This window comes from Bos indicus x Bos taurus, chromosome 24 (assembly GCF_003369695.1).
Source record: "Bos indicus x Bos taurus breed Angus x Brahman F1 hybrid chromosome 24, Bos_hybrid_MaternalHap_v2.0, whole genome shotgun sequence".
In the NCBI taxonomy this organism is placed as follows: domain Eukaryota; kingdom Metazoa; phylum Chordata; class Mammalia; order Artiodactyla; family Bovidae; genus Bos; species Bos indicus x Bos taurus.
In genome coordinates, this window is record NC_040099.1 from 46753674 (window position 1) to 46767788 (window position 14115).

The 14115-nt window shown below is 38.0% G+C and overlaps 1 protein-coding gene across 10 annotated transcripts in view; it reads right to left on the bottom strand.

The window, feature by feature from the left end:
- Window positions 1-14115, bottom strand: part of PIAS2 (protein inhibitor of activated STAT 2) — a 106587-nt gene that overhangs the window by 66088 nt on the left and 26384 nt on the right. For all 10 annotated transcript variants that reach the window (XM_027525995.1, XM_027525999.1, XM_027526002.1 and 7 more), the window contains one exon: window positions 6432-6906. In XM_027525995.1, the coding sequence (XP_027381796.1) occupies window positions 6432-6906 (475 nt within the window). The remainder of the gene's footprint in view (window positions 1-6431; window positions 6907-14115) is intronic.

The following is a 14115-nucleotide window of genomic DNA, read 5'->3' on the forward strand; positions in this document are numbered from 1 at the left end:
ACAGCATCTTCTAATCAAGTCTGAGGAAGTAAAAAAACTCTCCCCAGGAAAGCTCTGGTCAAGACTCGGAGTTTGTGTTTCTTTCTTTGTTGTGTTTCGTTTTCAACACTTTATACTCAATTACATGCACAGAGCATTCATTCAAGAGAAAATTTAAAACTCTGAAAACTTCTAAGTTGGGAGAGTTATTAAGACATAAAAAATTTTGAACATACAGAAGATTATGCAGTTCAAAAGGATTATCTAATGAAGTCATTCTTCAGAAGTGTTATTTTTAAAAATTGAAATGTATTTTCTTCACAAAGAACTTTTCATAGTTTTACATTGACCCATTATTCAATGATGTTCTAGTACTCATTTAAACAATGAATGCCTTCAATTAACACTTAACTGAATACGCATCTAAATTCCAATAATCAATCGGTTACAATTATCACTAAACATTGCTTTATGAGAACGTTTAAAAATAATCCTATGCACACACCAAAATTTCATGAGATTTAAACAGAATATAGCAAACTTGAATCAACTGAAATAATTTTATCTTTACAAAAACAATCATATTAATTATCATCAGTGATGTTTAACACTAAAATACTTTTCATTCTATAAATACACTGGCCACAGAGATCATTTGGGGAGGGCAGAGTGCTGAGTGTTCATGCTTCCTGTAAAACAGTGGCTTTAATTCAGAATTATGAGTGAGGAGACTTGCTATCGATTGTTCAGTCACAGCAATCACTCCTTTCCTTCCCTCTCGCCCTCCACCTTCACCCCTGTCACCAGTTACTCATTAAGTTCTGTTGTTTTGCTTTGCTTTTTTAATTTTCTTATCAACTGCCTCCTCCCTATTTCCACTACCACCATCCTATCCTAGCAAAACCTAGAATCACTCTGTACAAATGAAGGGGCACCCGTGCCTCTGTCGGTCCCTCACCAGAACATCAGTGCAGAGTTGGTCATCCTTCGTAAAACTTTTTCATCATCGTTCCCCTGCTGAAAAATGCTAAGATCATCTTATCTCTGAATGAACCATGTCCAAAGTCCCTTATTTATAAGAACCTCCGTAACAATGTCTTTCCTCACAAACCTACATTTCCAATGTCTCCCGAAGTCCTGCTCTACTCAAAGCAGTTTCTTCACTGTCAGGACTCAGAACTGTGCCATTTTTATTTCTACTCCTTTGACTACTCAAATCTCTCCTTTCTTGATGTCTACTCTCCTATAAACTCCACTGATTCAGAGCAGGCACATTCATCCTTCAAATCTCCCTCAAGTTATCACTCTTACTCCAAGAACTTGATTAACTTTTCCATCCATTAGGCCAATACAATATTTGAGCTTTAGGTTCACAAATTATAGGGTTTCACCATACAAGCATATAAATTGCTTGCTACTTTTCCCTCACCTTAACATTCTCTCTCCAACTAGAGTAAAATTCCTAAAGCCCACGCCATACTTCTGACTTCTCTACAATCAGGCTACATGACCATATCCAAATTAAACCCTCACTATGTACTTGTTATGAGATTACATTTTAATGGCTTTACATTAATGTGTGTATCACTTTGTTATTGTTGTTGTTTACTCGCCAAGTTGTGCCCAACTGTTTAGCAACCTCATGGACTGTAGTCTACCAGGCTCCTCTGTCCATGAGATTTCCCAAGCAAGAATATTAGAGTGGGTTTTAATTCCCTTCTCCAGGGTATCTTTCCGAACCAGGGATCAAACCAACGGCTCCTGCCACGTCTCCTGCATTATAGGTAGATTCTTTATCACTGAGCCATCAGGGAAGTCCATTAACTGTTAACTATACCCAGAGGCTTAATGAGTATTTCCTAATATTCAGAAATTTAATACTATGAAAAGATACTGACCTCCATTACTCTGTCACCTACCAGACTGCTGCTGCTGCTAAGTCGCTTCAGTTGTGTCCGACTCTGTGCAACTCCAGAGACAGCAGCCCACCAGGCTCCCCCGTCCCTGGGATTCTCCAGGCAAAAACACTGGAGTGGGTTGCCATTGCCTTCTCCAACGCATGAAAGTGAAACGTAAAAGTGAAGTCGCTCAGTCGTGTCCAACTCCTAGCGACCCCATGGACTGCAGCCCACTAGGCTCCTCCGTCCATGGGATTTGCCAGGCAAGAGTACTGGAGTGGGTTGCCATCGCCTTCTCCGTACCTACCAGACTACAAAGATTAAAAGACCAACAATACAATGTGGATAAAGTATAAGGAAAATAACACATTCATACATCATTGGAAGTAGAAACTGGTACAATGCTTTTGAAGCAACTGCCAAACTTCTCTATAAAAGCTGAATATCAAAATATTACACAATCATACTCCTGGACCCAACAAATCCACACCAAGGCATTTACACTTTGTGAATATGCAGTGCGAGTATTCAGAAACATATGCAAAAGTGCTGCCAGCAGCAATGGCTGTAAGACTGCAAGAATAGTGCCCAAGACACGTTATACACTAAATACTTCTGAATAAATAACAACTGGAAACGTACATCAACAGAACACTGGCTCAACTGTGGTACATCTACAAGAAAATAGACCTACTATAATCTACAGATGCATAATTTATTTCTAAGAAATACAGTCGAGTCGCCAGTCCAGGTTCGACGCACGATACTGGATGCTTGGGGCTGGTGCACTGGGACGGACGACCCAGAGGGATGGTATGGGGAGGGAGGAGGGAGGAGGGTTCAGGATGGGGAATACATGTATACCTGTGGTGGATTCATTTCGATATTTGGCAAAACTAATACAATATTGTAAAGTTTAAAAATAAAATAAAATTAAAAAAAATAATAAAAAAATAAAAAATGGGGAAAAAAAAAAAGAAATACAGTTAAGACTGTCATAGCACAGAACTCCAGAAGATGCTTTTCACAGTAGATTCAAGCAGAATAATGCCCTTCTCCTTCCACGAGAAAAGTGGCACAGTGGCTCTGTGGTTAGAAAGGGTTTTTTTAATAAAGAAAAATGAGAATTTTTTTTTAATGAGAAAAAAAGATGACATAATATGCCAGAGAAACAGTTAATTACTGATAATGACTCTAGCTGAGTAATAACTGTGGCTACGAGGGACTCTTCCTTTCTGTTATGCTTCCATGTCTGAAGTTATCAATTACCAGCATAAATTACTTTTGTAAACGGAAAAGCAAAGTGAAGAAACTTTAAGGAATCAGACTCAACACTTTGAAGGTATTTCATAAAATATTAAACACTTCGATACATCAACATGTAGATGCTTAAAAAGAGAATGAACAAAAAGAGCTAGTCACAGACGAATATATACACAGTATACCACACACATTTCAAAAGCAAGTTAAGTGAACATTAGTTTTTCTCACACATATATGGTAAAACAAGCAAGAGGAAACACAAAATCCAGAACAGTGATTTAACTCAAAGAGGAAAAGGCAAGAAGGTTTCAAAGATACTGGCAATGTTCCTTTCCTAAAAAATGGGTAGTGGTTTCACAGGTTTTCATTCATAAATATTCTTTATAACAATGTCTTTAATATATTCTTTTATACAGACTGAATACACACAAATTTTTTTTAACGAGAAAGGACTTCATCATCAAAGGAAAAAAAAACAGAAGAAACAGAAAAGAGGAAAAAAAGACAAAAACACTGCTAGTGAAAGCAAAAGCAAATGAGAATAGCTATTTAAGGGAGAAGAGAAATTTTATTAATTTGTTTTCAGATTAGGGGATAATTCATTTGTTACAGTAAAACCTCAGCTATAGAGAAATTCATATAGTATTATTGTAGACACTCACTTTCTAGATGCAATAGTCTATCATTTTAAATGCTAATTTTATTTAAATAATTTTAATAGAAATAATACCAAATTGCGAAACTATATAATAATGTATCTTCTTTTGTGGAGACAGTCTTGTTTAGCATCTACAGATGCACCCTGCTGTAACAGTGAATCCCTCACTAAGGGGCTATTGGTTTCAACGTTCCCAAGAGGTTTTGGAACATTTTTTGACTTTTCGGTTGGCTTTTTTTTTTTTTCCTATGAGGGCTCTTCCAGTCTTTCCCATGTTGTTAATTAATTCTTGCTCAACAATGTGTTGATGGCTTAGAAATCATCTAATCAACTGTATATTAAATCAAGAATACACAGACTGGCCGAAGGACGCCAAAAATATGTGCTCTGAAATATGGTTTTGGATCTCTTTCAATTCATAAGGCTTTCTACTTCTCATTTCCCAAATCTAAGTAGGTTTCTCCATAACAGTGTTCCAAATAAATGGATTTACCCCAAATTTTTATTTTTACAAGTATTTTCAACATTATATAACCAAATCATTAAAACTTAAAAGCAATTCCTGAATGTCACTGCATTGCTTTAGACAGTATGAAACTAGCCTTTTTTAGATCACTGTTTTATCAATCTAAGAATATACATTAAGAAAATAGTTTTCTTTTCTTTCTTAGGGAAAGCAGGATAAGGAAATGTTTAAGCCTTGTTTTAAAGTAAGAAATCAGTTTATAAAGTTTACAGAAACAATGATAAACAGGACTCCTGAAAAATACATGCATCAACAATTTTTTAGCTCAGGAGCAAAAGATTATAAGTCCCAAGGTTATATGTATTTCTTACATTCTAATGTAAACTATGAGCAAAAAGCTGGTTTTCTTCTTAATCACTCTTCAACACAAAATGCCTCCAGTATTATTAACATCATTAAGTCACAAGAGATACAAAAATTTTAGTAAATTTATAAAAAGCCTACTACCTTCCTTTAACCTTACTAAGGTTAATGAAAGAAAAATTTACAAAGAACATGGAAAAGTAACAAAATTCCTATTTCTGTTTCTGAACACAGGGAAAGCATGAAACACGAAGCACTCCATGAAGCCTCTTCAGAGTTTGCCGCCTGGTGCCCCACTGATGCCAGGGGCAGAGAAGACACCTTGCTGCGTCCTTTCTCCGTCTCTAGTCATCTTCCTTCCAGGCACTCAACCTTCCACTGGAACCAGGACCCCAGATGGCCTCTTCTTCTCAGTCCTGCCTTTAACCATATTTCTGAGGAGTCCCTGGAGGTAGGGTCACCTACACACACTACTAGTCTGAATCCTTCTCCAAACACAAAGAAATAATTTTGCAGTGATTGCTAAGAAACATGTGAATGAACCATGATGCTACATATGTACACTGATACAAATCAAAAACCATGAAAAAAGGAGAAATAAATTATGGAAACATTTTAACCAGATAACGAACCTGGTTAAAAATGAAAGTAAAACCATAAAAGAAACAGTTAGCTAATACATATTTTAAATGTTTGTTCCTGTTATTAATTTGAAAAACGAAAAATCTAAACAAGATACAAGCTGGAAGAAAAACCGCAGTGAGAGACAGTCTCTCGTTTTGTGGAATTCAAACTGGCACAGCTGTACTGGAGACTAATCTAACACGATGTTATCAAGAGTCCTGACTATGATGCAATAATTCTGCTCACAAGACTTTGTAAAAACAATAAAACATGAACAAATATAGAATCCTTATTTCAGAATGAATGTTAATGAAGGGATAAAATACATTATTCTACCTGCCTGGTTCAGGTGTGCTAAACAAAACAATGTAAGGAGCCCACCACTATCAGGCCATGTTGACCCCATTGACCTCAAAACTTCCTTCTAGCTCAACCGAGATGTACAAGTATAATCCTATACAAAATGAAAAAAGCATATTAATATATTTAAGAGAGTTTTCAAATGACTTGAAACAAAAAAGCGTTTTTCTTAGGATGGACAGGAAAATGATCTCCCAGCCTAACTCTGAAATGTCATTTCCCAAGCAATTTATCAACAAATTCAAATACCTCTGTAAATAATTTCATTAGCCAGGAGGAAATTATGCCATTACAGCACAGAAGTCATCAACTTCTGTGGTAAAAATGTGGTGAAAATTCTGAGGTAAAAACGTGTTGGAGTCACATGTATCAATGTCTAATAATATAAAATTTATTACGTTTTCTGAGCAGTCACTGGTTATTAAACAAAAAGCTAAAATATGTGGCAAACTGTCACCTTAGGAAAAATTTAAGTAAAAAAGATTTCTTGCAAAAACAGTTTAAAAAGCTATGCTGAACAGAAACTAAGTCTCTGTAAAAACAGTAAAAATATCAAAAGGCAGAATCACAGGCAATAAATAAGATTTGTGTCTGTTCGTATACACCCTGAAGCAATTTGAGTTCTAAGCTGTAAGAAGGAAGTTTGATCAATGAATTAAAGTTTTATGCCAGATTTGTCATGGTTGCCCGTATTTCTTTTTACCTGTACATTTAAGCATTTGGCATTTTAATGCCTTGATTTTATAATATGCAATTCAGTCAAGCCCTCTTGCTTTATTCACTCTCTTGTCCAGAAGAAACGGATTTCTGTAACACTTACCTAAACTCGTGGGCTTGATGAGAACATCAAGGACATCATAAAAGGGTAAGTTTTTTAACTGCACATCAGGATGGACAGGAGGGATTGGGGGAGATGGCTGCTGCATCTCAAATGCGGGTTTAGTATCTTGAAGCAGCACAGAACCAACAGGAGAGGACGGAGAATGAGGTGTAACTGAAGTGGAAGGCAACGCGTGGATTCCAGCCACAGCCAAGTCAGGTTCTACAGGTGAGGAGCTACCATCCAAACTGAAAACTGGTGATTTGATTGCAGATAAATCAGAAAGGCCTTCGAGAGTCCGAGGGTATCGGCGTCTATACAATTCTCGGATTTTAATCTGAACCGCAGGGCTGCAGCCACTCTTCAATAAATGCAACGCCCTCATCAGGAGGTCATGCTTACGTCCACTTTTATTCCGTCCGGCAAAGCCTAGTAACACTTGTAGTTCAGAAACCCTAAAACTAGAAACCATATTCTAAAAGGAAAGAAAAAAAAAAAAGGATATAAGCCAATAGCCTCAAACACATAAAAATGCTATCTAAAATATACTATAATTTCAGATTTTTCCAACATTGTTAATATCAACTGGCATGTGCTAGTAATCAGCATTTTCACATATCACTTACAACTGTTAACTGTTTCTACCACCACCACCCTTCCCCGCAATTACATTCACATTGTGGTTTTAATTATGTTTTGCTGTTCTCAATTTTGGAAATCTATAGTCTGTTGGTTTCTGTTGACCACTTCACTATCTATGAAATCTATAACCAATGAAAATACTCCTTTTCACAGTGTACAATACACAGTGTAATGTTTATTACAGTATTATCACCAATTGAACAAAAAAATTTAAGTTTCTGCAACAATGTACCTCTAAAGTTTCTGATGCTAAGCAGGAAAAATCTACAAAAATCAAGACAGAACCGTAATCCAAAATCCAATAAATTTTTCACCCCAACTCCAATATGAAGGGACAACAGGGCTTCCCAGAGATGGTAAAGCCATCCCTGGGTCGGGAAGATGCCCTGGAGAAGGAAATGACAACCCACTCCAATACTCTTGCCTTGAAAATTCTATGGACGGAGGAGCGTGGGAGGCTACAGTCCATGGTGCCGCAGAGAGTCAGACACGACTGAGCAACTTCACTTAATCACTAAGAAAATTAGGATTTTTTTTAATACTAAAGATAAAAATCACATCATCTTTATTCAGCAGTCAAATTCCTAAAATGACTGAAATTCTCACGTGTAAAACAAGAACTCTGTGGTGTAAAATGAAGACTATATATAGCTGTTCCACATTTCACCTTGTTATTTATTCAACAAACCTAGTAAATTCTTCCTATCATTTACTGCGTGCGTCATAAACCCATCTACTTATGTCATTTTCAGATTCTGAACTTAGAGGTAAACCACACTTGGGTCAGCTTCACCTGTACTGGCCGTACCGTACAAGCACCATGTGACCAGAAAGAGAAGCAAGACCTGTGTCGTCCAAAGCCTTTTCGGAAACCAACCAGCCCCCCTCCTCGGCACTGCATGCCCTACAGCTGCCTGGGATGCCTATTCAACCTGGTCAGTATGCAGGGGCCATACTACAGTTGGCAGTGATTCATAATAATTCCTCTGTTTTGCACTTTTAAGTGTCACTGATAGCCCAAGAACAACTGCTAAAACTCCTTAAAAAAAAAAACAAAAAAACTCTTCTTGGTATTTAAAACAGTTGTTAGGAATACTTGCCAGTTTTCCAAAATGCAAACAAATTTAAATATATCAAAGTAATCTGAATGTATATGCTGTATCATAATTCTACTTCAAATACTGTCTCCAAATTTCAGATTGTACAGTCAGAGAATATTACATAGTAACCCCAGCAAACACTTTATACTCTTGATCAGTGCAATTCAATAGAAATGGGAACCACATATATAATTTGAAACTATCTGGTGACCACATTAAAATACGTTTTAAATTTACTTTGATAATATGCTTTATTTAATCCAATACATCAAAAGCATTATTTCAACATGTAAACAGTGGTTGCAATTTAAACATAATTTTTTTTTTAAGTGTCAACAAATCTTTTTTCATACTAAGTTTTCAATATCAAGTGTGTATCTCACACTTGAGTACATCTCAGTTTGGACTAACCCCACTTCAAGGGCTTAGGGGAGGAGTATGGATCTAAATCACACTCTAACAGCAACATATATCACAAGTACCATGATCATTATATTTTAATTTGTTTCACCTCCCCCATGGGTAAAAGGAAGATTTAATTTATCTTACCCTACCCTTGTGCTCTGGCCACCTGATGCAAAGAACGGACTCATTGGAAAAGACCCTAATGCTGGGAAAGATTGAAGGAAGGAGGAGAAGGGGACGACAGAAGTTGAGATGGTTGGATGGCATCACCAACGCAATGGACATGAGTTTGAGTAGGCTCCAGGAGTTGGTGATGGACAGGGAAGTCTGGCTGCTGCAGTCCATGGGGTCACAAAGAGTGACCATCAGTTCAGTTGGAGTGACTATCAGTTCAGCTGGAGTGACTGAACTGAACTGATCCCCTATGCTCAGGACAACAAAGATGGAAAACAAGAGAATCTGGGGCCTATCTAATGGCACATCAGTTAAGAGTCACAGTTTCAGGCATATAAAGACTATGACAGCTTTTCAGGAAGTTTCCTCCCAAGCAAGAAATGCAATGCCTCTTTCCCAAAGTCGTCAATCTTAAAAAATACTTCAACTGAAATCTACTTATACTACAGTAGCACAAATAACATTAAATCTAACAACACTAGCATTAGCTGAACTAGTTGTTAGGAGAACACTAACAACAAAAACAATGAACAATGACAGTCCTACAGACATACGCTACCTGTGAGTCTTTATAAAGAAACCAAACTAACTCAGAATTCACAGCATCTCTCCTTACCCTTATTTTCAGGTAATTCTTCATTTTAAGGAAACTTGTTTTACAGAAATGACAAAATAGACCACAAGGCATTCTAAAGCTTGACTTTCAAAAAGGAATTCCTGGGAGGTCTCATAATACTTATTTTCAATGGGAATTTTATTTGGCAAAGAATGCTAATGTACTTGGTCTAACATCTATTGTAAATACACAAATGAAAAAGAATAAGGAGATGGAATGCAGAATTACAGTATTGTGAAGCAAAACAGAAATCCCCAGGTTTGGAGAGGTGCAAGGAAACAACAACAGGAGACAGGGCAGCCTTTGCCCTGCAAAATGCTGCCAAGATATCCTACTGCAGGCGTCTGCTCAAAGACGATGGCTCTGAGAGTCCACAGTGTCCTGTGGAAAACTTCACACCAGCAATCGGTAGCTGAAGGTCCCAGATTCAGAACTCAGGACACTGGAGGTCACACCATCTTTCTGGTAATTTCTAGTTTAAAACAACAAAACTCTCCCTTTATTTAGCATTTACTATTAAGATATCCCCTAAGAAGCTTAATCAGTCAACTCCAATGAACATGTGTTTCTTGGCAAACATTGCTGGATCCTGCTTCTTCTTCAAGTTATGCCTTTTTAAAAAAATATCTGTCTTCAACCAATTTCAGCAGTCACCAGGTAAGGTGAGCCTGCTATGAATACTACCAAAAATGGGTTTCAGCTACTGTTTTCCACCAACCTCTGATGTCAGTGTTTTTAATAACACTCCTTTTCAAGTGGATTTTATCCAGTCCATCCTGCCTGCTTCCAAGTCTGCCCTCTAATACTTCAGTTACAATGCTGTGCGTGCTACAGAGAAATTTCTCAATCAATGTTTGTGGACTGACTTTGAGAAAATTCATGAACTATGCCGGCATGACTGATTTTTTAAAAAGATAATCTGATTGCTAAGGAAGAGCTAATTGGTTCAATAAAGCTAATCTAGGTTAACTGACATTCAATTAAGACTACAAATGTAAAACAAGCTTTTTCATTGTCAAAATTATTAAAACAATTTAAAGCTGGAACTTTATACAACTGAACATTACATATAGGACTGAAGGCAAGTTGACGGTGCTATGTGAGCCCAAAAAAGCACAGAATTTGGCGAAGCTATAGCGGGTTAGACGTCACGGTAAAGATCAATTCAGCTCTGTAGATCCTCCATCTGCTATGACACATACTATAGGGAAAGGAGAAGAGCTGCTGAGGCAAACTGACCAATCACGTTATTAATACCGCCTTTCCCAGCTACAGTATTAAAACAATCTACGCCTGCATTTATAGGCAGGGATGCATTAAAAAATCAGATACATCATCAATCCATCAAAGGCACGATTAAGCTGATGCTGTAAGAAAAACTACTACGGCAAACTAGAAAGATAGATGCAATTCCAGAAGTCATAGGAGGCCTCAGTTCCTGGGCCTTACTCCTGTGAGATCATGTAATCCCTATGATTAAATCCCATTTTACTTGAGATATTTGAAATGGATCTCTTCTTTACAACACACTGATCTCCTAAACACCTTCTTTTTGTACAAGATTTAAAATAAAGAAGTCAGTTCAAGAAGCAAAAAAAGTCAACAACAAACACACCCTAGAAAAGAGTGACAAATTAAAAGATACAAGAAAACATGACTTAGAAAGCAAAATACGAAAAGTCTATAAATTCAATCTGGAAAAAGCGGGAAGAAAACAAATACAGTCCTAAGAATGAGAAGAGAAACATAAAGACTACAAATACTAAGCAAATTTCTTTAAGAGAACAGCACATGCTGTTATCAGATCAGATCAGTCCCTCAGTTGTGTCTGACTCTTTGCGACCACATGAATCGCAGCATGCCCCCTCCCTGTCCATCACCAACTCCCGGAGTTCACTCAGACTCACGTCCATCGAGTCAGTGATGCCATCCAGCCATCTCATCCTCTGTCGTCCCCTTCTCCTCCTGCCCCCAATCCCTCCCAGCATCAGAGTCTTTTCCAATGAGTCAACTCTTCGCATGAGGTGGCCAAAGTACTGGAGTTTCAGCTTTAGCATCATTCCTTTCAAAGAACACCCAGGACCAATCTCCTCTAGAATGGATTGATTGGATCTCCTTGCAGTCCAAGGGACTCTCAAGAGTCTTCTCCAACACCACAGTTCAAAAGCATCAATTCTTCGGCGCTCAGCCTTCTTCACAGTCCAACTCTCACATCCATACATGACCACAGGAAAAATCATATCCTTCACTAGACGAACCTTTGTTGGCAAAGTAATGTCTCTGCTTTTGAATATGCTATCTAGGTTGGTCATAAAACTTCCCTTCCAAGGAGTAAGCGTCTTTTAATTTCATGGCTGCAGTCACCATCTGTAGTGATTTTGGAGCCCCCTAAAATAAAGTCTGACACTGTTTCCCCATCTATTTCCCATGAAGTGGTGGGACTGGATGCCATGACCTTTGTTTTCTGAATGTTGAGCTTTAAGCCAACTTTTTCACTCTCCACTTTCACTTTCATCAAGAGGCTTTTGAGTTCCTCTTCACTTTCTGCCATAAGGGTGGTGTCATCTGCATATCTGAGGTGATTGATATTACTCCCAGCAATCTTGATTCCAGCTTGTGTTTCTTCCAGTCCAGCGTTTGTCATGATGTACTCTGCATATAAGTTAAATAAACAGGGTGACAATATACAGCCTTGACGAACTCCTTTTCCTATCTGGAACCAGTCTGTTGTTCCATGTCCAGTTCTAACTGTTGCTTCCTGACCTGCATACAGATTTCTCAAGAGGCAGATCAGGTGGTCTGGTATTCCCATCTCTTTCAGAATTTTCCACAGTTTATTGTGAGCCACACAGTCAAAGGCTTTGGCATAGTCAATAAAGCAGAAATAGATGTTTTTCTGGAACTTTCTTGCTTTTTCCATGATCCAGCGGATGTTGGCAATTTGATCTCTGGTTCCTCTGCCTTTTCTAAAACCAGCTTGAACATCACGAAGTTCACAGTTCACATATTGCTGAAGCCTGGCTTGGAGAATCTTGAGCATTACTTTACTAGCGTGTGAGATGAGTGCAATTGTGCGGTAGTTTGAGCATTCTTTGGCATTGCCTTTCTTTGGGATTGGAATGAAAACTGACCTTTTCCAGACCCATGGCCACTGCTGAGTTTTCCAAATGTGCTGGCATATTGAGTGCAGCACTTTCACAGCATCTTCTTTCAGGATTTGGAATAGCTCCACTGGAATTCCATCACCTCCACTAGCTTTGTTTGTAGTGATGCTTTCTAAGGCCCACTTAACTTCACATTCCAGGATGTCTGGCTCTAGGTCAGTGATCACACCATTGTGATTATCTGGGTCGTGAAGATCTTTTTTGTACAGTTCTTCTGTGTATTCTTGCCATCTCTTCTTAATATCTTCTGCTTCTGTTAGGTCCATACCATTTCTGTCCTTTATCGAGCTCATCTTTGCATGAAATGTTCCTTTAGTCTAACTTAAAGACAAAGTTATTTCCTAGAAAAATATGTTACTCAATCTGATTCAAGGAGTATTATCTTTGTCCTGCTCTACTTCCAAAATTATCTGCCTAGAAAACATAGCTTAGTAAATAAATTCCTCTACCTCTTCAAGGGAAAAATGGAATTTCTTCCTTAAACTATTCAAGAGCTTAAGAATCAGAAAATCAAATACATGCTAGAAAACAAACATGGAAAAAATTACTGAACACAAAACACAAACTTTTAAAATATTACTGTATTTCAAACTTCAGCAGGTGAGTCCACGCATCCAACCAAAATTTCGGAGAAAAGCTGATGAAACAGGGATCTAGGATACCACCCATTATGTCATCTCCAAAGACAGATGATAAGGCATCTTTTGGTAACACAGTAATGTTTCCTATGAGCACAGACATAAAAGCCTCAAAGTACCTAAAATATAATTTAATCTAGGAAAATAAAAATGGTTTAAGATAAATTCAATAAATTACTTGGTTAAAATGACTTCACATACTGAAATATTTACAGATAAAACTTCTATAAAGTACACGGAATTTCTGTTAAAATCATTTGGGGAGAGTAGATGAGGACATACACGATGCTTTTGGCAGGAAAGCTATGACAAACCTAGACAGTGTGCTGAAGAACAGAGACATCACACTGCCTATAGTTAAGGCTCTGGTCTTCCCAGTGGTCAAATACAGCGGTGAGAGCTGGACCGTAAAGAAGGCAGAGTGCCAAAGAATTGATGTCTTCGAACTGTCCTGCTGGAGAAGACACCTGAGAGTCCCTTGGACAGCAAAGACATCAAACCAGTTAATCTTAAAGAAAATCAACCCTGAATATTCATTGGAAGGACTGATGCTGAAGCTCCAGTGTTCTGGTCACCTGACATGAACAGCCAACTCACTGGAAAAGTCTCTGATGCTGGGAAAGACTGAAAGCAGAAGGAGAAGAGGGCGTCAGAGAATCCGATAGCTGGGTGATATCACCGATGCAATGGACATGAACTTGGGCAAACTCTGGGAGATAGTGAGGGACAGGGAGGCCTGGCATACTGCAGTACAAACAGACACAACCGGGCAACATGAAAAAAGACCCAAGTTGATAATACAAGGTATGGAATACACAGAGAATTCTCTACCTTTGTCACCTAGAAAGTCTCCGTAATAAAAAGTTTGCATGACAAGGGCAAACTGGTGGGGTACATGGCACTATCTATTCAAGTTTTCTATTAACCTGAAAGTATTCTATATTC